Below are 25,436 nucleotides of genomic sequence, written 5' to 3' on the forward strand. Positions count from 1 at the left end.
ACATTTTCCTTTTTTTTTTCCATGAACACATTCTTTTGTTTCTGATGCTGGAAATTTTCCATGCTTTTGACCCAAGCCTGCTGCCGCTGACATGTGCTAATCTTTATTAACACAAATTATTCCAGTGGGATAGCTCACACGTCAGGTAAATGTGTTTTACTGTTTACCCCAGGGCCAGTACAATTGTGTGACTAGAAGAAAAACATTAAAAATAGGCATTTGAACCTTGGCATTGATTTGGTGAGATTTTCATGTAAAATCACTTCTGAATATATTTGCTTTTACTAAAATTTTAGTATAAGCTGATGAAGCTTCACTTTCTTTGTGTTACATAGGTCTGTCTGAAAGTCTTAAATGAATAATTCATTTATTAGCATCTATTTTTAAATATGTTATGCAGTAGTTAATATATTCACCCAGCAGCAGAAACATTTCTGCCAGTTTCCCTGTGTGAGCTGACTAGGACATGGACTGATGGTGCCAGCTATTGCTGGGATCACCCAAATGAGAATTGTAACTGGTAATGGCTCTGGTATTAAACAAACAGGAAAACAATGGTTACATAAAAATATACGTAACACATGGTGCTAATGATTCTGCAGCTAATAATCCTGTTGTACATTTGAGGGCTTGGAGCACTGAGCATAATTAACAAATTAAATAGCTACAGAGATGCTACATTTTGTATTTTTCTGGTTATAACTCCAATTATTGCAACTTAAAAGTTGTCTTTGTGTTTTGCACTTGATGTAGTACTGTGAATATAAGTGGGGACACGGTGGCCTGCGTAATATAGACTGAAGAGACGTGAGTGACATTGTGTATCAAATCAGTAATGCGTGACAGACGTAAGCACTAAAACACAGAAAGCCAGTCTGGAAAGTGAACTTAAGAATTTTCTAAAATAACAGAAAACATGTGGTTGTCAATACATGAGCATTTATATTTCTGTAGAGGAAATAGATAAAATTAATTAGAAGTCATGTTAGGGATTGTCCTGGTTTTAACTCTGGCCCAGCTGAAACCAGAGCAGATAGGACTTACCAAAAGCTTACCTGGAATATTAACTGCACTTTGTTGTCAGGAGTCATAAAAACTTTAATAAAGTATTTTTTTTTCTAGTGGAACTGGTTAAGAAAAGTCTTATGATAAAGAAATCAAATTGTCCATTAGCTACTCAAAACGTATGCTCAAATATACTACTTAGGACAAAGATGAGATTTAAAATACTCCAAGCAAGCCCAGCATGCATCCATTGAAGAGATTAATATTTGGTTTTATCAAAACATGTTAAATTTTGCTCTTCAGAATCAGCTCTGCTGCTCCCTTACTAAGAAAATCTGGAGAACTGAATTCAATCTCCAGTTTTGCTAAATTCTGGTCACATAGTTGAATTCATCATTTACAACTGGTCATAGAAGCCAGCCCTTTGCCACAGGGAAATATAAACAGCTTCAAGGTTAACAAGGTTTGTGACACAGAGAACAGAACCCTTGATAACTGAAAACTGAAAAGAGGTGAATGAAGACACTCCTTGGAATAAGCCATTCAAAGCTAGTCCTACGGCATGTGTAAAATAAAATCTCAAGTAGGAGCAAGGTTTTCTGTGCAACAGCCAGCCTTTTCTTTATAAAGCACTGTTGAATGCTTAGAGCCAGAATTTGAGACCTCATATCAAGTCTCTTCCCTGCTTTGTAAGTCTTTAGTAAACTACTTCACCTTTAAGTAACTCACTTCCCAATCTGTAGTACTGGAGTAGTATTCCTCTGCAAGACATTGCAACAGCATGTTCAAGCTTTTAAGGCATTCAGATGCAATAGTGAGGGAGGAGGGTCAGGTAAGGGGTGTAAAGAGCTGCAGAAGAATATGCTATTAACAGTAGTTTATTTCTCCCTTTGTCATAGGTATGATTTAGTTCAACACTAATTACAATGAATGCATATGTACCTTTTAATTTATGTTTATACAGCTATTTCAAAATTCAGTGTATTAATATGTCTGTATACTACTATAATATAGAAAAAAATGTGTCTGCCAATTTTAGGCACTTATTTGTATAACACTGATTATTTTTATAAAATTATGTATCACTAAATGCTTAATTGTATATATACTGTGTCTGCCATTGTGTAATATCCATCCAGACCTGTATAAGGGTAAAAAGGCATGACAAAACCTAGAAGAGCTGCTGACATGAACATTTAAACAGCTTTAGTCAAGGGGGACCTTTCTCCCCATGCTAGCTGAAAATCCTGGATTTTCCAAAGGAGAGAAGACATAGATGTGAAAAACAAAATGGACATTTTCATAGAGAGATGTAATGAAAAGAAATTTGGATAGATCTTTTAACTGACAGGCCATGTATTCTAGCATTTGGAGGAGATTCTTGAGAAGGAACAGAAAGCTGAATTAGTTGTGGAATGCTTTGGAAAGAGACCTGTGATCCCTGAAAATGCTGATTAAAGATCAGGAAAAGATCAAGAATGGTGAAGACATAGAGGAGAGGAAAGTAATGTAGCCATATTCTTTGGTAAGAATCCATCACTCTAGTGTAAGGGATTTTGCAATGCCTTTACAAAGGTTACAATGTACTTCCTTAATTAAGTCAGAGATACAGAATTGAAACTGGAGAGAGAACTCTCGAACTGTTGAAGGGACTTCACGAATTTCATGACCTACCTGAGATAGCGAGATCCCAGAATACTATTCTCAAGAAGTGGTACCAATGATGAATGCCCAGGAAGCCAGAATCAGGCTGTGCTGGCTATGGTTTAATGTCAATTCCTGTTGACAGCAGCCTTTACTGTAAGCTGTAAAGGCCATACTTCTCAATTATCTCAGTTCTTCTAACAAAAGTGTGTAAAGCTGTACACAAAAGTGTGTAAGTCCAGGGAGTTTGATCCAGTTAAAAAGTAATGATTCATCCAGAGCCATGTACTGCTCTGATTGACCTGACAGGTGTGTGCATATGCCAGCATGAAGGACAGGAAGAGAGATCACAGAATCACAGAATATCCTGGATTGGAAGGGACCCACAAGGATCATGGAGTCCAACCTCTGCCTCCACACAGGACCATCCAAAAAACAGACAATATGTCTGAGAACATTGTCCAAACATTTCTTGAATTCCATCAGGCTTATTGCCATGACCACTGCCCTGGGGAGTCTGTCCCAGTGCCCAACCACTCCCTGGGTGAAGATTTTAGTTCAAAGTCGTTTAAACTGCACAGTAGTAAGTGCTTCTAAAATTCAAAGCTTAAATCCCATTCTCCTAGCAAGACTGTTTCATCACTTCGCCTGTTTGTCAGGTTCTTAGTTTTCCATGAATCAGTAGGCAAAAATGTGTTCTAGAAATTATCACCAAAACCCCAAACAGACTACATGACTGTCAACTGTGTGGCTTCATCTGTGAAATGATGATCTCATGTCTTCCTCTCTTTTCTGCTACATCCACAGTTTCTACTATTGTCCCCTGATTCCAGGAAATTTTGTGTTAACCATTTCTGAAATTCAGTCTAACTACTTTTAAACCGATTTTCTTAAAATGAGATAAAAAGAATTGTTTAAAAGAACACAACAAAGACCGATTTTTGAAAACATGCTGAATCCACCCTTGGAGAATGTAGCCTGCTGTAATCACTTTGTCTGTCAGCAACTGATCATTGTCACCGACTTTTTTTCAGTAATGCCAGGATTTCTTGATCCTATCAGCACCTTCTGTTGCCGATGGTAAAATAATTTATTTTGGTGAGAACCTCCTTAATGATATCTCATTGAATTCAGATCAAATTTTGCATCATTGCTTGAAATTTGCAACAGATTGAAAATAATATTTAAGTGGGTGTGGTTGAGATAATTTACTAAGTATGCCTAATAAGTTTTCAGAGATTCTCAAATGAAAATATAAAACCAGTCAGTGAACCAAATTATCAATTTACAAAACAGACTACAGCTACTTCCAATAAAGATGATGCAACAGAAGATAGCATTGTTTGTCTTTTTTTTTTTGTTTCTTTCTTTCTTTTTACATGGTTTCATCTTTGTAGCAAGAAAGTGTATTAGTGAGGTAAATATGCTATGTCCTTGACTTGGTTAAAGATGTGTGGTGCCTCTATGGCTGGTAGAATATTACTACTGCTACTACTGATGGAGATATTTGGTCCTTAAATTTTATCTGTGGGACTCACTATTAAAAAAAAAAAAAAGAAGTGTGGCAATTGTGGGGTCTTTTGAACTGGACAGACAATCGTAGTCATGTAGCTTTTCTATACACGCATACACTGTTTCATTGGATATACTCTACTGGAAAAGAATTTTCCATCTGAATACCTCGTTATTTGAAAATCAGTAAAAAAGTTGATTTCTGGACTTGAAGAATGGCCACATAATATTTCTCCAATTTGTCCTCTGCCTTTTTGTCCAGTCCTGTCACTCATATATTGGATAGCATTTCTCTCTTGTCTGTCCACTTGTGTTTGTGCATGTATCAGGATAACTTCTGACCAGCTTATCTCATTCATTCAAAAGTATTCTAGGTGTTCTAACAGGAAATCTATATCTGGGGGGCAAGGGAAGGAGAAAAAAAAAAAAAAAAAAAAAAAAAGGAAAAAGAAAAAAAATAAAAAAAAAAAAAGAAAAAAAAAAGAAACCTGAGTGGAAAGAAAACGAGCCCCTTGCAAGGCACCTCAGGCATCCCTGTAACAGATCAGAGGTCTAGCAATTCTTTGACAAGACCCATAATTAAAATAGCAACAGCTTCCTCTTGTACCTGCCTAATTTCCAATGGAGTTAGCACATTCATGATATAAACATCCTAAATTATTTATTCCCAAATAATTAATGACAGAGAAAAGGGTATTCAGGGGCAGAGGAAAGCTGGGACTATGGAACTATGCTAGGTGTTAACATGAGATGGGACAGGACAACTGGAGATCCCATTATGAAATTAAAAGGACGCCAAGGAAAAGAGACATTGCAAGCTCGCAGATTTTCTTATGAAAGGAAAGAGTGAAGGAGCCCAATGGATGTTAAAGGGAAAAAACAGGTCGATGGGGGAATTCAATGAACGCAGCAACATCAATATAGTAGGGAATTGAAATCCCTAGTACAGGAGATGGGTAAAATAAGGGACAAAACAAAGACAGACAGCACAGCATCTGAAGAGCCTGAAGGGAATCCATGAAACAGAGGGGATGAGAGGTTTACCCACATGAAGCTGAAGAGTGGAATATGTGGTATGTAGCATAACACTTAACAATACCTCTTAACACCCTTTTCCCTCTGTTCTCTTAATCTTGTTCCTCCCTGATTCACCTTGATCCCTCCCTTACTCCACCTTTGTTCCTTTTCTAAAGCATCCCATAAGAAGTCTTGCACATTCTCACAATCCCCTTAAAACAGCCCATAATAAGTTTCATACGATTCTTTTCCCTTTGCATCTCAGGTGATCAAGGTGTGGAGCAGCTGCTTTACAGGATGAGACTAAAAAGGCAGAGGCATTTCAAATGGGATGGGAGATTGCAGAAGATCAAGGTTTGCAAACTAACGAAGAGAGTGGATAAGATAAAGAGAGAACTGTTTTTCACCAAGCCCTGGACTAGGGAGGATTCAGTGAAACCAGTAGGATATTAGTTTACAACTGCCTAAGACCACGCATCTTTGTACAGCAGGTAGAGAACCCCTGCAGCCTGCTACCACAGGGGGCTGTGGAGGCAAACAGCATCAACAGGTTCAAAAGGGACTTAAACTCAGAGACAACAGCCCCTAAAAAGACACTAAAAGGACTTTGCAGGCATGTACCCTATGGCATCACTAATACAAATGAGGATTTGGGGGAAGAGCATGAGACAGAGTGGTGAGGCTTGCACGCCCACCTTAAATAGCATTCTCTTTTGCCACACTTGTACATGTACTCATGGGTTAGATAGGCCATCAGTCTAACCAAGTAGTGTGTCTTATGTTCCTTTACTTCAAGAGGAAATCTCTCAGACTGATACACTGCTCTAATTTGGTATGATTGGAAAACAAGTATGTTGGGAATGAGAACTTAAGTCTTGACTGAAAAGCTGTTGCTTTGATCTTGCAAAGAACTGCTTAACTTTCAGGCTCTGCGGCAACTCACTGACCACGGTTCATTTCTGTGGAATTAACTACATAAATTTTCACAGGACTGGGAACAGAATTAGTATTTCATTGTTCTGTAAAGATACAGGTTTTCTCCCCACAGTGCTGAGCTGCAATTGAATTATCATGGTTTGAGTTTCATTTTTCCAAGGAATATTTTACACCGATGGCATGGTTCCATTCAGGGAAAAAACATATTCAAAATAAAATAACTGAACACCTAGCCTAGGACAATGTACATAATGTAATGTAATAAAGTAATGAAGATGTTAATAAACATAAACATTTAACATGTTAAATGTTATATTTCTACTTTTTCACATCTATTATGCTACATACTATGCAGTGATCTTAATTCTTTTTAATTTTTCTTCCAATCCCATGCAAAACCTGTGGTCTGCAGCGTTATGAAGGAAATTTGACCTCAAATAGCTGCAATCCCAAACTGTTTGTAACACAAACACTAGTCTTAAACTGTCAGACAGTGGTCAAGCCACAATGTAACTTGTGCTTCCCTCAGCTGGTTTGATATTCAGGCAAAGATATAATGTTTTTTTAAATGAGTTTTTCAATTTTTTCAATATCTATATCTTCATTAAGAAGAACACACCTCTATTCTTGGTTATCTAGTCAACTTACAGAAAATTTTGCTCAGGATTTAATTGTTTACATTCTAAAAATAATCTGTTTTACCCCTGGCTTTGGGTCCAACAATTAATTGCAGACAGAAGATCACATTTTTAGAACCTACTGTCCCACTTTGAAGTAGCTTTTTAAGATGAATAGCCATGAACCAAGAAGATAGATTTTGATCTTCTATAACTTGCACCACAAAGCAAAGGTGTTTCAAAAGTTATAGGGAGATGTGGAAAGGTCATACAAGACCTTGTGCTCATACAAAGCCAAAGAACAAAGCTAAAGCCAAAGAAGCCAAAGGTCCTGAAACTCCTTAGCTGTGCCTCAACAATGGCTATGGAAAACCATAGTCAGAGAAAGCTAGGAGAGGTTTCCTTCCTTCAGCTTCTTTCTGGTGCATACTATTTATCTGCCAGGTCATAAAAACAATATCAGAAACAATACTCTCTGTTACTTGGATTGCCACAGAAATGAAACTATAGGTCTGAATCTTCTCTGTTTTGGGGTAGTGGTGGGGTGTTGAGTATCTGTCCTCTGTTTTGAACAAATCACCTTTAACTTGTGCTTCCTATTGGGAAGAAGGAGACACTCTGTCTTGATTCACATGACATGCTAAGGATTCTCAATTTTGGCATATTAAATGTGTTTTCTCAATTTTGGCTTATTAAATGTGTTTTATAAGGGGTTTCTTTCTTTCTTTTTTTTTCTTCTTTCTTTCCATCTTTCTCTCTCTCTTTTTTTTTTTTGTCTTTTCTTTTTTCTTTCATTTTTTTTCTTTTAATTCTTTTTCTCCTCCTTTTGTCTCCTCTCGAGTTGTCTCATCTCCTCGTCTCCTCTCCTCTCCATCAAAAGAATATCTAAATGGTTTTTTTTTATTTATTTGACTATGTCTTTCTGTCCTTGCCTTTGACTACTGAAGCTCAGATCCTATATAGTCTGAAAGAAGCACCGATACCTGCAGAGTTAGTGAAAAGGGGACATCACAAGTGAAATCCAAAGAGTGAAGGCAAGAGATTTCAGTAGAGGTACTTACCATTATTTTTTCTTATTTGTTTAGCTAGTGGTTAATTTTTTTTAAAGAGTATCTTTATTAAATACTAATAATACTACTACTAATTAATAATAATAATAATATTTCAAGTACATTTCAAGACATTCAAAAATCAGAAAAATGCAAAGAACAAAACAATATTTCTACCAAAAAAAATTAATAATAAGCTACAATTTTCTAAATTTCTCAGATCCATGTTGTATTTACAAAGAATGGTTAAGAGGTACAAGTTTTATTTTTAAAATAATTGTAGGCTGCCATAAGAAAAAAAAATAGTTGGCCTGAATGTTCCTGGCTGGGAAATACTGTATTTTTCTGCTCAGGTACAAAATTAGCTGTGTTAAGGGTAGTATGCCAGAAATGATTGTATTTGGGTTTGTTGCCCCGATAGGAAGCAAATTTCTGTGTGTTTGTTTTCACTCATTTTCCACAGGAAAATCCCTGGGGCTTTGCTTTCCCTTTGCCAAGAGGAAGAACCAGAATATCTGTTTCCATTTGCAAACTGGAAACTCCTTTGTTTTTTATGTTCCATCCCTTAAAGGAAGAAATAATAATGCTTCCCTGGACTTCCCTAAAGAAAGTAAAGCACCTGCTAAAAGAAAATAGTCTCTTTTTTTTTTTTTTTTCAATTGATTGTTTAAGACAGGCCTTCAACAAGGCACCTAAGAATTACATTGTCTCTAGAGCTTTGTATATAATTTGAGAGAAAGTTATTCAACTCAATTTCATAATCTCACTGAAGATACACATTCCATCTTTGCAGTGAGTTTTACGTGTATAAAAGGCCTGTATATACCTGGCCCTCATACTAAACTCAGTGTGAAATGGGGACTTCTTTTTGCTTCTCCTGTTTGAATGGATCAATTACACAGCGACAGAATGGAGATGGGAGTTGTTTTGCTATCAATTTAAACAAGGATATTCAAACTGTAAAACCTTTAAAACGTGCAAAGAAAACATAGGATCAAGTGAAGCCATCCAAACTGACTTAATTTTTAACTTACTGCAAGTTTTAGGCATTGGAATTATGTTTAGATGATTTAGATGGTTTAGATGTTGAACTTAGTGATATGGTTTAGTGGAGGACTTGTTAGTGTTAGGTCAGAGGTTGGACTCGATGATCTTGAGCTCTCTTCCAACCTCGACAATTCTGTGATTCTGTGATTCTGTGATTCTGTGATAATGTAATAGGTATCAAGTTAGTGGTATCTGTTTAGTAGGCTGGTAAATGAACAAAACTCAAAAGTTTCCTCCTTTTCCGCTATGCACAGAAGCTAAAGCTAGACAGGCTGGCACACAGTGGAAAGATCACATAAAAAAAAAAAAAAAAAAAAAAAAAGGAAAACAAAATAAAGATTTGTGGATTAACTATGCAAAAGTGAAAGGTACAGTGGCCCAAGGACATTAGGCCCACTCTTAGTTTTCCTTGTCATAGAATCATAATATCTTCTGAGTTGGAAGAGATACATGAGGATCATCCAGCCCAACTCCTGACTCCACACAAGACAACCTATGTGTTAAACCATGTATCTGAGAGCATTGCCCATACACCTACAAGTGTCATCCAAACGTTTCTTGAACACCAACAGGTTTGGGGCCATGACCACTTCTCTGGGAAGCCTACTCCTTCCTCTCAGAGAAGATCTTTTTCCTAATATTCAATCTGAACCTCCCCTAATGCAGCTTCAAGTCATTCCCTTTCATCCTATATGATTCTGTAAAGAACCATTACTCATTACAAGAAAAAGGAAGTGGATATGCATATCAACATTAACAAACAAAACAAAACAATGTACTTCACAATTTTATGACTAACACTGATTTTGAATAAAGTTCACTCATTCTAGTAACATGTAGAAACAACTACAGAGTATTGGTGGGAAATGTCACTGAATGACATCACTGGGAACAGTGGTGTGTTAGGCATGAAGGATTAGAGTCTGAACTGGCACACTGTGTACACGAGCTGGTCAAGACAACCACATGGAAAACATACCTAGTGAGCAATCACAAGCCAAACAGTTGCATGAGAAACAGGTAAGAGAATTCAGGGATCATTTCAAGGTGCATGAATTCATCTCATGACTGAATACACCTTTTTTAATGTAGATATTTTTATGACTGTGTTACATAAAGCAGCATATAAGCAGCCACAAGTAATGCAGAAAGCAATATTCCATTTTGTTGTTGTTGTTTTCTCTGATACATTTGTTGTTTGAACTAAAATTTTTAAATCTAAACTCCTGAAGTTGTTATTGGCTACAGAAGAACAAGCCTAAGATGACAACTTCTGAATCAATAACAAAGAAAAGGGTATTCTTAGAACAAGAAAGTGAAGGGCTGAAATGCCAGCTCTCACCGTGGAAAGGACCAGTTCATTTCTGAACAGTTTGTCAATGGGTTCACCTTTCCAGTGATTACTGGAGTATGGGACCAGTCCTCACAGCCCGGGAGCCAAAATGCAGTTTGGAAAATCATAGAATAGAATTTCGGAGCATCTATTTACAAATATATATATATATATGTTATACACACATATATATACGTTATATATGTATACATATATACACATTACGCATTACATATATGTACATTATATATATGCTTTATATTTGCGGGAGAAATGGCTTCTGAATTACAATTAAAAAGTTTCTTAGCTCTTTTCAAATTCTGCAGCATGTTTGTTTGAATTTATTTATTGAAACAACAGTTTGAATGGATTACATGGTTCATTATGATTAAGCCCTCAGCTAACGCACTAGAAAAACAAATTAGCAGGACGACAGTAGGTATGTTCAGTGTTTCATTCATGATTTCATCTCTACACGTTACCTTTCTGCCTAAACATGAGCGACGTTCATTATAGCTGTTTATTTTAAATGTGTTTAAATGGGTTAAGGGTGACACGTCGCCATACACACAGCACAGCTTAACGGGAGGCATAATATTTAGGCGAGTCAGAAAACGTTAAAATCAGGAGCTGCACTTCTCCGGAATAAAGCCGCGTTTGTGTTCAGCTGGAAATTTCCTCGGCCGGGCCACAGAGGATTCGGGCCCTGTGGTTTAGCTGGCGTTGGGTCCCCTCACCATGGCGCTAACCCCATCACCAACCCCACCACCAACCCAAATAAACACCCACCCCACCACACCAGCCACACACGGGCAGCGCGGGCACCCGCCACCAACTCCCCCCACCCCGCCGCCATCCCCGGCTGAGGCCGGCGGTGCCCGGGAGCGGCCGCAGGGGGCGGGCAGCAGCGGCGGGGTGGCGCCGCCTCCCCGCCCGCCCGGCGCTGCGGGGCCGAGGCTGAGGAGCCGGAGCGGCGGCGCTGCCCCTGCGGGCGGGCGGGAGGAGGTGAGCGGGGCTGGAGGGGGGCTCCCGGCGGGGCCGCGGCCCCCTCGGGCCGCCCGTGAGCGCCGTTTCTTTCCCCGCGGGGGCTCCCCGCTCGCTCCCGGCCTGGCTGTGGCGCGGAGCCGGGCCCGGCCGCTCTGGTCCGGGGCGGGCATTTTGTGTCTAGGGGGCTGAGGGGAGAGGTCGGGGCGGCCGCTCCCCTCACGGGCGGCGTTGTCGGTGTGTCCTTACAGCCATACAGACGGGCGCCCCGCGCTGCTATGAGCTCGTCCCAGGTGGGTACCCGCCGCCCCGGCTCCGGCAGTGCCTCAGTGTCCGCCACCACCGCCACCAGCAGCAGCCGCCGCCGCTCCGGAGCTGCCACACCGTAAGTTGTCGCCGGAGCGGGGCCCCGCGGGCAGCACCGAGCCCCTTCCTCACGGCAGCACCTGACAGAGCCACGGCCGGGCTAAGCCTGCTCGCTGTCCTCCAGGGATCGTGCTGCCCGGGGCAGTTTGTCACAGCCGGGTCCCCGTCTGGCTGATGTAGCTCTGCTGTGTTTTCCTAGGTTTATCTAAGGACAGTTGTCAAATTTGTATCATTCCTGCTGTCAAATTTCTCTCATCCCTTTTATTTTTTTTTTGTATCTGCAAAGGCAGTTATTTTGTACAAGGTGTTTTTTATCTTGCAGTGTGCTCCTGAACAACCCTTGTTAGCTACTTATCAGCTTTTCATCTGACTGTTTACAAGCTGATTGCTCAATAATTTGCTGTAAAATCTTTCCAAAGACTCAAGTTAGGTTAACAAGTCTTTACCTCCCTTGGTCCTCCTCCTCCCCCCTCTTGGAGGTATGTGCTAGTCTCCCTCTCCTGTCCTCTCTGACTTCTAAAGGCATTGCTTGGGTCAGCTCTTCAAGCATCAAGGGGGGGATTTCATAAGTGTCCGCTGACCCGAAAATCTTTATCTTATCTTGGTCTTTTAACCTACCTCCTTCCACTTTGACCTCACCTTCTGTCTCCCTGCAAGATGAATTTCATTAAATATTTAGTCACAGTTAACCTTTCTGCTGGGGTCTGGCATAAGACATTTCACACTTCCATCCTGTTTTGCATCACCTATGATTTGTTCCTTTTGCTCTTAAGTAAAGAACCTTGCCTTCCTTTTTTTTTCCTTGTATTGTCTTCATAGAAGCTTTGCTTGCTACCCTTTATGTCCTTTATTAGTAGTAACTCATTTCTGTACCATGGCTGCTCTGATTTTATCACTACATGCTAGCATTGGCTCTTAATAATGATTCTTAGCCATGTACCCCCACTTTTTTCTTTTTTCTTTTTTTTATATCTTTTGTGTGACTTTTTCAGATCATTAAAGTACTCCTGATGCAGTTAAGACAGTCTTTACACACTTTTGCCTTTGAACTGCTTTTGTGCACTGAGTCCCTTTTGTGCACTGAGTCCCTTTCAGTAACTGCCAGCTCTCTGCTTTCTTCCATCTCTTAGATTATTTGCCCAAGACTCATGCTTGTCTATTCCCTGAGGTTGTTTTTATGAAGTCTGTTAGTTTTATTCCATTCCTCGCATTCTACTTTCCTTAGAACAGTGAGAATCTGTGTACAGTAGACCAAATTCAGCTCAGGAGAGCAATTTGTCATGTCCTATGATGTCCCCTCTTGACGATTCTTTGGACAAAAACTGGAAGTAGGCTGCAGTATGGCTAAACAGTACCAGTAGCCCACTGTCTCTTGGCAGTTCCATTTCCAGTCCTGTAAGTTTTGCAGTACTTTCATATCCCATGGCATGAACTGGAATGAGGCTCTCTAATCACATGGTGAATGCATGCATATTCTGTGACGTCTACTTGATGTACATCTCTTGTCTGATCAGAATACAACTATTCTCATTGTGTTCCTGGATGTGAACCCACTGTGGTACGGGAAATGCTGGCATTTTGGTCATGTGTTAGCTGCATTTTGGGTCATATGGCACAAAAGAAGTCAATGTTTGTTTCAGTGCATGCATAAAACACTGTGTGCTCTACCTCTACCAGAATGCATCATTGTTGGAATCTTTTATTAGAACACTGATTTTGTGGTCACTTTCACATACTATTTTCCATCTTTAGAATCTCAGTCCAATTTCAGTGATTTCCTCCCTTTAGTCAAAAACTGAAATGAAAAGTACCCAGCGAAGTACATTTTTCGAACAGCTTCCTCCAAGCTTCTGGAGCACAAAGCTACTCTTGATTGTAGGAGATTGTTCTACACACGTAGTGTGTTCCCATCTAATGACTGGGTAAAGTTCCCCACTGGTTACTGTTATATCAGCCCTTAGATGATTGCTCAGAAAGAGTTTCATTCACCTTTCTGTGTGGTTTGCTGCTGATAGCTCCCAAGACAGCAGCAACCTGGTGTTTTCCCTTTACTCCTCCTTAATCTGCCTTTCCTTATTGCTTCATTGATTTTCAGAGCTCATTCCTATTCTACAGTGCGGAACCGCCTGTGTCAGAACTGTGGTTTCATGCAAAGGCTTCCTTCCTGGGGATTGTTTTGTGTTTTTGGTTTTTATGTCTGTCTTTTTGTGTTTGTTACAACTTTACTGACCTCTTCTCTCCAAAGCTATAGCAGTATTTCTTTTAATTTTCTGAGAGACTTTGATTGCTCACGGCCTCCCTTACTGCAGTGGTGAATTTGAGTCTTAAAAGTCTCTAATCCTTTTTTTTTTTTTTTTTGATTGTGTGAAATCTGTCACACACTATCTGTCAGTGAGTCAGTACTGTGCTTGAATAGTACAAGAAAAACTTTTCCTTGTTCCCCGTGAAAGTAACTTTTTGACAAGTTTGTATGGTTGAACTGGACATACACAGAATATATTTTTCTTATGAGAAGGATGTACATGTATTGTCTCCTTAAAACTGTAGCAGCCAGGAATAAAAAGGCTTTGAAAGGTCCCTAGACCTAATTATTGTATTGAATGGGCATAGGAGAAACAAGCTTTGTTTTTGAATAGGAGGGGAATCTTAATAAGAAACATTTTGTTTTCATTGTTATTTCTAAGTTACTGGATCAATGTCAGAGGAAAGTTAAGGGTGTATTTTTGTTGTATTAATTTTTCTTGTGGTCATATAATGCTCAAAACTAAACAATCAGTCTGTAATGTGACAATGAAATAATAGAGATTGTCTGCTGAATGGTGTTGTGATGTAACTCAGAGGCGTCCAGTACTGAATCCAGTTGTCAGTCTTGAAAAATGCAACTTTCCACTCCCTGAGAGTTCTATTTTTTAATTCAGACTGAAATCATAAAAGTACTGGTCCATGTATATCATTTATACCACAACAGTACTTAGAGTTGGAATGCATCTGCCAAGGTTGCTCCATGCTTACCTTTGAAATCCACCATGAATGGAGAATGAATACGTAGATACTGCAGTCTTCAAAGATTTGAAATTTAAGTACTAAAACTTGCCTAGATTAAACTCTAGCTTTTATATTAGTGAGTCTTAATTTCCTTTATGAATATAGACATGCTGTCATACAAAGATCTGTTTTAAATATAAAGAGGAGTTTCTGTGTGCTGACAGAATTATTCTTTTCACGGAGACGCAATTATTTCACCCTTTTGTCTTTCATATAGCCTTTGTTGAATTCCCTGAAAAAAGTTGATACTTTTTTTTGGAAAAACATTGTGAGATTCATCATGACAAACAAACATAATCACAGTAATAATACATATTATATGTATGCAGTTTTTATATGTGTAGCTCTTATCACAGTCCTCTTAAAACTGTAAATGAACCTCACTGCCCTATTTTTATCCCCTTTCCAAATAGCACTGCACTCTAAGTAATTGACTTCTGTCAAAATTGATTGTGTTTGCTGTAATGTAGGTGATCAGAATACATGGCTCTCATCACAATCCTTTTTTAAAACTGTAAATCAGCTATCTCAGTTTTATAGACAGGATACCTGAGCAGTATGGCTAAGATCAGGATTTCCATACCTAAGTCCTTCTACATCAGATAGTTACCACTGGACAGTTTGGTACCTGCATGTAATGAATGTGTTATGTAGAATTAGTCAAGAGTTACTTACTGATCACACTTTATACTGAAGAAATCTAACTTCTTTCCCTCCTTTTCATCTTTGTTCATTAATCACTGACCTTGCTGCCGTCTTCCTCCAAACGTGTGAATTCTCTAAACCCTTCTACATTATGCATTTTTTTAAACCAGGATCAGCAGTCATGCATCTTTATGCCTCATTGATTTGCTGATTTTAATTAAAGTGGTTTTAAAAATATAGGTACTATCTTTCCTATACTTTTTTTTATTTCCTTTTCAGTTTTTCACTACATTCTTATTTACTTCTTTATTATTAAAGTGCTTGAAATTCTTGTGCTTGTCCTTGTATTAGTGACACATATGCGCTAATCAATTTTGTCTTGCTCCTTTATGAAGGAGAAAATAGAACATGAAAATTGGATCCACAGAATTTGTATCCAGAGGTGTGCATGGATTTTGACAGCTCATTAAAATGTATGACACTGCTTTTTTCCTTCTGTTATTTTCTCTTCTTTTTTTTCCAGAAAACAGCATTGTAGGTTTGGTGGCTTAGAAGTATGGAATCAATCTCTATGATGGGAAGTCCTAAGAACCTCAATGAAACTTTTCTACCAAATGTTGCCAATGGCATCAAGGATGCCAGTAAGATCACAATAGGCATCATTGGAAGTGGAGACTTTGCAAAGTCACTGACGATTAGGCTTATCAGATGTGGGTATCACGTGGTTGTAGGAAGCAGAAACCCTAAACTTGCTGCAGAGTTCTTTCCCCATGTGGTTGATGTCACTCACCATGAAGATGCAGTAGCCAAAGCAAACATCATTTTTGTAGCCATTCACAGAGAACATTATGCCTCTTTGTGGGACCTCAAGCATCTACTCATTGGTAAAATTCTGGTTGATGTCAGCAACAATACAAGAGTAGACCAATATCCAGACTCCAATGCAGAGTATTTGGCATCACTTTTCCCAGATTCCCTGGTTGTCAAAGGATTCAACGTTGTTTCAGCTTGGTCTCTACAGTTAGGACCAAAGGATGCCAGCAGACAGGTAAATTTTGTGTTTGTATTCATTTGATTTGTTTGTGAAATAAAAAAGACAGGAACTGGCTGTAGGCAGACAGAACTCATGGGATTCACCTTGCCTGACTTAGTGTGTCTAAAGTGTTGGGTGTTTAATTTGAGTTGGAATAGCCAATAAAACTTTTGGAGTCCAGTTTATCCCCTGTTTATGTATAGAATAAATGGTTCAAGTTGTCCTCAGGGATGCCTGCGTCTCTTTAAAGATTGCAGAGGAAATGTAGGTACTAGCTTAGACTGAACAGCTGACCTTTAGATGACTACAGTAAGAAGAAAAGAATGGGGTTCTAATGTCTTCTGGAGGAAATACATTAATTTGTATTCTTGTGCTCTGTGCAAGGATGAAGGGAGCCTTTCCCAGTATATTTTAGTTTAAGTATTGGTTGGCATGGGGTGAGCTTTGAAAAAGATGCACAGAAATCTGAGATCCTGATCCCAGGGCTCAGGAGTCAGTTCTTGTAAAGTGTTTGCATTCAGTGTAATGGCAAAGTGAATATAGCCCAGTATTGAGCTTTCAGAATATCCCGAGATCATAAATCAGAGGAAACAGAAGGAGGCACATATGTTTCTAAGTGATCATTCTTTTGATCCAGGACTGCTTGTGAACACCATGTTCCAATTCCTTCCCAGTATATTCCCCAAATCCATCCTGCATATAGAAAAGGCAGGTTTATGTTTTTCTGGCTTCCCTAAAGCGTTACACAGACATGCAAGAACCCCGTCCTTCACAGCTTTGTGGACTCAGACATACACGAGAGCTGACTGGTGTAACGTAACTCCTGGAGACTGCTGAGTTTTCTGGCACTTCAGGCAGATAATAATGGAATGCAATCAATACAGAATTAGCATAATTTTAAAAAATAACCTCTTTCTATCCCCGTTTAGAGTAGCACTCCACTATAAGAAATTGATTTCTGTCAAAACTTATCATGTTAGCTGTAATGCAGATTATAAGAAACCAGTTGTGGGCAAACTACCCCACTGTCAATTTTAAAGGGACTTTAAAGTACTTTCGAGTAGTGCTTTTCTTTTGCTATGGAGGAAATAAAAATGGTCTTTAGGAGGAGTTATTTGGCTGCTGTTTGTTTTTGTGTGTTTGTTTTTTTTTTTCCATAAAACATTCATTTTTTGTGGAAATCTGGATCATGAAGTGAAGCTTAAATTATTATATATGGATTAGGCTGTTTTCTGCTTTGCATTCTGTTTGTGCTACAGCTGTTTTGGGGTCATCATTTAAGATGCCTGAATATTTGAGAGAGAAGAATTTCTGAAATTATTTTAATCATTGTTTGAGGTTCAATCCAATCCTATAGACATTTCAATATGGGGAATGAGACATTTTAATGTGTGGATTACCCTGACATCCCACAATCATCTTGTTGTTAACTTCAAGAAAATGCCAATTTTGTTTTCATTACTTTGTTCCTAAGTCAGTGTGCATATTTTCATCTTGGCTGGATTTGTGTATGGTTCCATTTTTAATTTCTATTTCTTATCTTGGTGCTATAATCTGGGATAGCGATGTACAATTTATAGCAGCAGTGCTGTGGTTTTGTCCTTGAGGCTGCTGGGGAGTTATTTTTTGTTTGTTTGTTCTGTTTCTGTTTTGTTTTGTTTGCTTTTTTTTAACCTTCAAGTCTTTTTCTGTGACTGCAATTCACCTGACTTTTCCAACAGGTCTATATATGCAGTAACAATGTTCAGGCTCGCCATCAAGTTACTGAGCTTGCCCGTCAGCTCGGTTTTATTCCTATTGATCTGGGGGCATTGTCATCTTCAAGGGAGATTGAAAACTTACCACTGCGACTGTTCACACTGTGGAAGGGGCCTGTGGTGTTGGCCATTAGCCTGGCAACATTTTTCTTCATCTATTCCTTCATCAGAGATGTAATCCATCCATACGTCAGAAATCAACAGAGTGACTTTTACAAGATCCCCATTGAGATTGTGAACAAGACTCTGCCAATTGTTGCCATCACTTTGCTCTCCCTAGTGTATTTGTCAGGACTTATTGCAGCTGCTTATCAGCTTTACTACGGTACCAAGTATAGGCGGTTTCCACCGTGGCTGGACAACTGGCTGCAGTGCCGAAAGCAGCTTGGGCTACTCAGTTTTTTCTTTGCCACAGTGCATGTGGCATACAGCCTCTGCTTACCCATGAGGAGATCAGAGCGGTATTTGTTCCTCAATATGGCATATCAACAGGTAAGGCAATGGTTAGCTAAGTAAGCCAAAAATGGTTTGGTTGTACATGTGACCCATGAACACAAAAACTCATGTTTTCTGAATATGTTCCCCTGTTTTCAGTGGAAAATATTTATGGCTATCATATGCAGAGGTAGTGCTTAGTAAGAAGGGAGAGTAAAAGAAATATCTGCGCATTGTTCTCATCTCGGTCAGGCTGCATTCAAGTTTGTGTAGTAGGTGGAATCAAGGATGTGTTCTGCTTAAATCCCTGGCAGTAACATACACAAGGAGAATGTAGATTAGACAGGATAAGAGCAACACCACAGGAAACTTCTGAGTTTCTCAGGTAAGTTCTTCACTGAGTATTTTTAATACAAGGCAGATGTATGTATATCATAAGAGCATTTACAAGTGTGAAGAAGTACTAAGGGCAGATGCTGTAATAATATTCACAGATACATTTATGTTCGTAAGATAAAAATCCTGTTACTTTGTAACTTTTTGGACCAATGGTACAAATACTTTATTTGTTAGAAATTCTGTGAACGGTATCTATTACGAGCAATAGAGATTGACTGAATGTTCCCAGGAACAATTGGTCTTGCATAATCATGAAATAATCTCTAACAAATCTCTCATCCTTTAGAATCCACAGTGTTTAAATTTGTTACATTGTTTAGAAATAGTTGTGGATTCACCCAGTTTATGTTACAGGATATAGGTTTCCAACATCTGAAGAATATAATTCCTTTTCTACACTTTAGTAGAATGTTCAGATTTATCTCTTTTTATAAGATAATTGTTATTAATAGTATATAATGTTACATTTTCTTTTACCAACTCATCTGTTTTCCTGCTTAACATATTTTTAATCTAACAGAACCCAATACTAGCAGTAAGAAAATAGTTTGTTGGTTTGTTTGTTTGTTTTTCCTCCAACACAGGACAAAACCTCTGAAATATTTGACCCCATTTTATAGAGACTTCTGTTGATACTTCTACTGTTCTGGAGAATAAAGTGTTTCCTTTCTACTCCTTCATCAGGTTCATGCAAATGTTGAAAATTCTTGGAATGAGGAAGAAGTGTGGCGAATTGAAATGTATATCTCCTTTGGAATAATGAGTCTTGGATTGCTTTCTTTGCTGGCAGTAACTTCCATCCCTTCAGTAAACAGTGCCTTAAACTGGAGGGAGTTCAGTTTTATTCAGGTGTGTTACCTTCTAAATAAGAGTTTTTTTGTTGTTAGTTGTTGTAACTAACTCCTTTTAATGATTATTATTATTATGAAAAGCACTTTGCGACGTAATAGTGTGTTGTTTTTCCTATCAGCTAAGTTAATAAAAACAATATAAAAGCTGAGTTTAGACTTAGCAAATTATTAACGTACACAACATAAGCTATTTTCTAGCATTGTTCCAGTAGAACAAGCTCCTGAGTAGCATTGCCCCTACGTACAGTGATTCAAACAGACCTCTACCCCAGTGTTTCTAATACTGTAGACAATCATCAGTTGTGAATGTTGTTGCCCAGAAATCATGTCTGTCTCTGATTTTCCCAATTGTTTTGGAGATGCCTCCATCTTACCTAGCCTGATTTCACAATGCAGGTGGCAGAAGTTCCAAAAATTCCAGCCTCCTTGATCAAGGGAAAAAGACTTCAAGAGGAGAAGTAGTGCAGGCTCAGAGTATGAATTCCTTCAGAGTATGAATTTTGAAGAAGTGGGAGATATGAAGGTTGAGCAGTGATGCAGAAGGAAGGAACTGTATTTGCCCTACCAGGACCTAAGCTAGACAAAACAAATATTTGATTACCTCTTCATGATTCAGAGAGAAAACACTCATAAAATCCAGACAGAAGAGCCACAGAATCAGGCAGTGATAAAGAGTGTGCTCAGTAGGAGACCCTAGGTGATGGAAACTTAGTATGAAATTCTGCAGGTATCTTAGCATGACCTTAGCACTACATGAGTAGGTGCTAACTGAAGAAAGAAGCTGTGGCAACTAAACTAATGCATTCGTTTTCTTAACTCCTCTTCAGCACTCATCTTTTTCTCCTCTAAATATATTTGGATAGCAAACAAAGATACATGTGGGTAAGAAATAAAAGAGAATTCATATTTTATCAGAGCAGACAGAATAGCTTGGCTAAATCAATATATTGCAAACAGAAAAGGACATTTTTTGAAACCAATCTTGAAGTGTTCATATAAAATACATGGAAATGGAAAATGTCAGCAAGCAGTGCTGCACCTGGTCCTTCAGTTTTCAGGGAGTTTTTTCAGTTAAATTAGCATTATGTAACATAGGCATAAATAACCACTGCTTTTGTTTTCCAGTCCAGGAGTTCACACCAAAAGCAAACCACTCAAAGTGGCAATGGACAGAACAGATCGGCTTTGAAAGCTTACCTTTCTTAGTAAAAATGAGCACAAGTCAACCATTTAGGATGGTTGGAAGTAGGAAGCTTATTTTTTTGTAGACGTTCCTTTTGTTTGCTAGCACAACTCTATAAAATTTTCTGGGGCGATTATTACTAAAACCTTTCTTGCCCAAACACTTCAAGGAAGAGCTGCTCTGCCTTGTTTTCCCCACTAGAACAGAATACTTTCCCCCAGAATAAAGTATGAGGTGTAGATATTTAGCAAGTTTATGAGTAAGATTCCAGTCAGAATTGCTACAGGCAGTTAATAAGTTTAGCAATATCCTCTTCTTGGGAGAATTTGAGGTACACCTCACATAAACACAGGCTTTGGAAAATGCCTGTTCTATGTATGCATTGTTAGAAGTTACTCAACCATTGTGAAGGTAAAAACCCCTGAAGCAGATTTGTTTCACAGCACATTTCTGTCTCTGTATATGTACATCTTCTTGGTAATATTTTACAGATTTTTCGCCTACATCTTTTCTACTCCTTTAGCACTTTGTTTTCTGTGTTGTTTTTTCCCCCCAATAATGCCAGTTTGTCCAATTTATCAGTAGCCTTGGCTGTGAATCCTGTACATTAGCTAAAAAAAATAACTTTGATCAGGAAGGAAAAGAAACAAAATAGAGACGACTGACAAAAAAGACAAAAGAATTGGCAAGTCCATTGGAAACATGCTAATCTATTACTCAGCTTCCAGGAAACACAATTCAGTGGAAGATTAGGAAGCAAAGCAACCAATGTTCTTCCCTTCTTCTCAGCAGACTTTCTAGAGCCTTGCCAGAGGGGTTCTCAGCATTTACAACTAATATTGCTACATACTCACTCACCAATATGAAGTTACCAGTCACCAAAAAGTATTCCTTCTTGCTGCTTTCAAGCAGTCCTCTGCTCTTATAACATCAGCATGCTGTGCCTCTCCTGGTCTCTCTTTGGTAACATCAGTGTAATTGATCTTTGAGCTCTTGTAGCCATTTTCATCCCTTTCTTTTTACATCTTAAGAAGTAAGGAAAAGATGACAGAATTCCAGTATGTATTCCTTCCAAGGCACAACTACGTTTGAGGAGATCTGTTGTCTTTAATCCCTGCATTCCCTCCTCCATGTTGTCCAGTCATAAACCTCTGCAGAAGGAAGTAGCCTTGTAAACCTGAGTGACAGCTGCTCTCCCTTTCACCTTCTGAGAATTAAACAGATTGCTTTCTAGCAGTTAATAGCTTCCACAGCGCAGTCATCGTTTATTGCTCAGTTGAAACATCTTTTCTGTTAGCATCTATACGGATGGGCAGCTTTGGCTTTTTGAGGCTACCACTGGTCAATATTTGTCCTATGATCCAGTCCTGCCACCCAGTTTTATTTTACTGTTCCGCTACCCATCAGTGCCTTTTTCTGCACTGGTTGCTGTCTTTTTGTCCAAGCCTGCTTCAATCAGTTCCCATGAGTTTCCTCATTTCATAACTGCTCATTGCTGTAATGCTGCAGTTGCAGGCACTGCTCTAGTCTTTGAGCAGATACAGGCAAAATCAAGTGCATCGTCCTTATAACAAACACAAGTGTTGTACTGACACAGCCTCTTACAGTAAGTTTTTACTTAAGTAGCCAAGGCAGCCAGTCTTGCCTGTTCTTCTGGAAAAGTCATTGTCAGTAACTGCAAGCTGGGAAAGATGACATTTCTTAATGGGAATTTCTAGTGCAGATCCGCCCTAAATAAACAAACAAATGAACAGAAACCCTGCAGAACACTAAGTTGTGTGGAGAATGTCCTCTTTCTCGCTAAGCAATGTTGTTACTGTCAAAAGTACAGCACTGAAATACAACAACAGAGGCAATTAAGAGCCTAGTGGAAGAAAACACTGCCAGTAGCTGACAAACTCCTCTAGGACTGTCTTTGGAGCCATATTATTACATCCATATTATTACATGAGTCGTTGAAATAGACCAGTACATACTACTAGCAGGTGCCCTGCCAACACTTCAAAGAAGCATACAACAACTTTACACAGGGAAAAAAAGAACTGAAGAGAGTCTCTATGCATCACATTTTTTTCTCATCCTTATACTGTTAGTTCTTAATGTTTGTATCAGTACTTGCTAGCTTCCATTTTGACCATTATATACAAAAACATACATAGATGTGTCAAAACTAGTTTGTAAATGGAGTTTAAAAAAGCATTAAAATGATTTTGAAAATTCTGGGAAGAGGTTGTACAGCATTTCCCTCCTGATTCTTTTTCAAGAATTGTTGCAGTTCTCATCAGAAAACCCGATGAAGAAATGGGGGATATGATTCATTCGTGCCTTTTTCTCTGCTGGCAGTGATATAAAAGCAATGACTGCAGGACAGCCACACCACCAAAAATCTGCAATAATTTATCAGACATCAGGGTTGATAGTATTGTTTACAGCCTGAATTTCTTACCAGAATTTCTGTTCAGATGCTGCATTTGCCATTTTAGTATCCATGAATGATCATCTTGGATTGTTTCATTTCTTACAGAATTGTTCTTCTTAAAGAAACTTAAATGCTACAGCATATCTAAAACCTAAGTGGCTCTGATACGTCTCCACATTGGCAAAAATAATGGATAAATATTGGCAAGTTAAAAAACATGGTAGCGATCTGCAGAAATTAATGAAAGTACTTCTCCTTTTATACCAGTTAATCCTTGCAAATGGTATTGGCTCAGACATTCTCCTGTCCCTAGAAACTGGTTAATCTTGATGCAGAAAAAATTCTTTTGCTATTGTAGACCCTAATAGTCCTTTTACCATGGTTTGGAAAAGTCAATATATTAACTCAACTCTGCAGATCAGTGGCATTTAAAAGGGCAGATTCACAGAAACTGTGAATGACCCCCCCAGAAGAAAGACTTAGGTTAAGTGATAAGAGGTCCTCTGCAGGGTGCTGTGCAAACCTTCTACTTGCCATTTAATCCAGTACTACCCATTTAAGAACTGCACGGTTGCCTTGTGCCATTCTGCCCAAATCCCATAGTCCTGATATTCCCATTAACTAGTGGGTAGGAAAAGGTAAGGGATGGTTTATGCAAAGTTCAAACTTGTGGATATAGGTCATAGTGAGGAAGAAGCAAATGGCTCTTCTTGAAGCAATAAAACTTTGGATCAATAAACCCGGATCTCTTCCAACAGAGTTGCACTGTTCCATAATAAGCATGAATCTTGTTGCCATCTAACCTCATAGGTGAGAAACAGGAAAATTGCAAATCCAGCTGAGTTTGTTCTGGTAATTTCGCTGAGATTATTCCTTATTTATCTACATGTCTTGTAATTGACTTTCATTACTTACAATTTGGACAAAGATTATTTTCATTCAATTTTTACTGCAGCCTATAGATTCTAGTGTTTTAAATCAGTGCTCGATTCAGTTCTTAGTTGGACACGTAAACTTAAAACCAAATAGTGCTAATTTAAAATAGCGCATTGTGCATTAACACAATGTCTAATAGAAATATTAAAATCATGGGTTAGAAGTGTCTGATGAAGGACCAAGTGCTGTTATCTCATCTTTTTTTCCCCATTTTCTCTTTTTTTTTCAAAGTCTACACTCGGATATGTTGCTCTGATCATAAGTACTTTCCACGTACTGATTTATGGATGGAAGAGAGCTTTTGAAGAAGAGTATTACAGATTTTATACACCACCAAATTTTGTTCTTGCCCTTGTTCTGCCCTCCATTGTAATTCTAGGTAAGATCATTTTACTTTTGCCATGTGTAAGTAGGAAACTAAGGAGAATTAGAAGAGGATGGGAGAAAAGCCATGTTATAGAAGAAGCAAGTGGGTCTGCTCCACATCTCTCCCCAGAAAGGATAACTGTGATGTGATGGTAGACTATTATTTGTTACTACTGTTGCAGATGGTCTTTTTTGTTTGTTTGTTGTTCTTTTGTCATAAACTTATATTTTCAGGAGTTTATGTATTGTCTGAGTAAAGTCACTGTGGACTTGCTTGGCATACAGTACAAGCTCTCAAAAAAACTATAAGACATTTATAATTAGGAAACTGCTCCTTCAGATAACTACAAATACTTTATTTTGAATTACAGAGGGAAGATAATTATGAAATCAGAACATTTTAATGCGTCTTTGCACAGTTGTATCATGGCAGTATTTCATTATAACCATACTTTTGAGATATTTCTTTGACTCAGAGCATGTGTCAGAGTGTTATTTATTAATACCACATTTTTCTGGGCAGTGTTTCTTTTATTTAAACCACACTTCCGTGTTAGGGAGTTCAACATATGGGCTAATAGAGTTAGTAATTTAGGAAATAATCAGGTTTTGAAGCAACTGAAATTAATTTGTAATGAAGTATTGCACATATTTATTTGTGTGTGGTTTTACAACTTTCCATGATTTGAATATGCAAAACCAATTTCAGTTATGGTTTAATTATACATCTTGTAAGCAAATAGTATTGTACTAACATGGGTTTTTTTAAAAAGAATCACATAGAATTTTACTTCTTTATTTCTTTTATTCTTTATTTCTTTATTTCTGTGTGTCATACAATGAAAATTCAAAACATT

The 25,436-nt window shown here is 38.4% G+C and overlaps 1 protein-coding gene across 1 annotated transcript; it reads left to right on the forward strand.

The window, feature by feature from the left end:
- Positions 1-11,410: 11,410 nt before the first annotated feature.
- On the forward strand, positions 11,411-25,362 carry STEAP2 (STEAP2 metalloreductase). Its single transcript, XM_032182882.1, has 5 exons — positions 11,411-11,529; positions 15,724-16,248; positions 17,955-18,482; positions 19,509-19,673; positions 24,445-25,362. The coding sequence occupies exons 2-5, from the start codon at positions 15,757-15,759 to the stop codon at positions 24,727-24,729; spliced, it is 1,470 nt and encodes a 489-aa protein (XP_032038773.1). The 5' UTR covers positions 11,411-11,529; positions 15,724-15,756; the 3' UTR covers positions 24,730-25,362.
- The last annotated feature ends 74 nt before the right edge of the window (positions 25,363-25,436 follow it).

This window comes from Aythya fuligula, chromosome 2 (assembly GCF_009819795.1).
Source record: "Aythya fuligula isolate bAytFul2 chromosome 2, bAytFul2.pri, whole genome shotgun sequence".
In the NCBI taxonomy this organism is placed as follows: Eukaryota; Metazoa; Chordata; class Aves; order Anseriformes; family Anatidae; genus Aythya; species Aythya fuligula.

Coding starts and splice junctions, on each gene's coding strand:
- STEAP2 (XM_032182882.1), top strand. CDS start 15,757: ATGGAATCAATCTCTATGATGGGAAGTCCTAAGAACCTCAATGAAACT. Junction 16,249..17,954: donor CAAAGGATGCCAGCAGACAG/GTAAATTTTGTG, acceptor CTTTTCCAACAG/GTCTATATATGCAGTAACAA. Junction 19,674..24,444: donor GGGAGTTCAGTTTTATTCAG/GTGTGTTACCTT, acceptor TTTTTTTCAAAG/TCTACACTCGGATATGTTGC.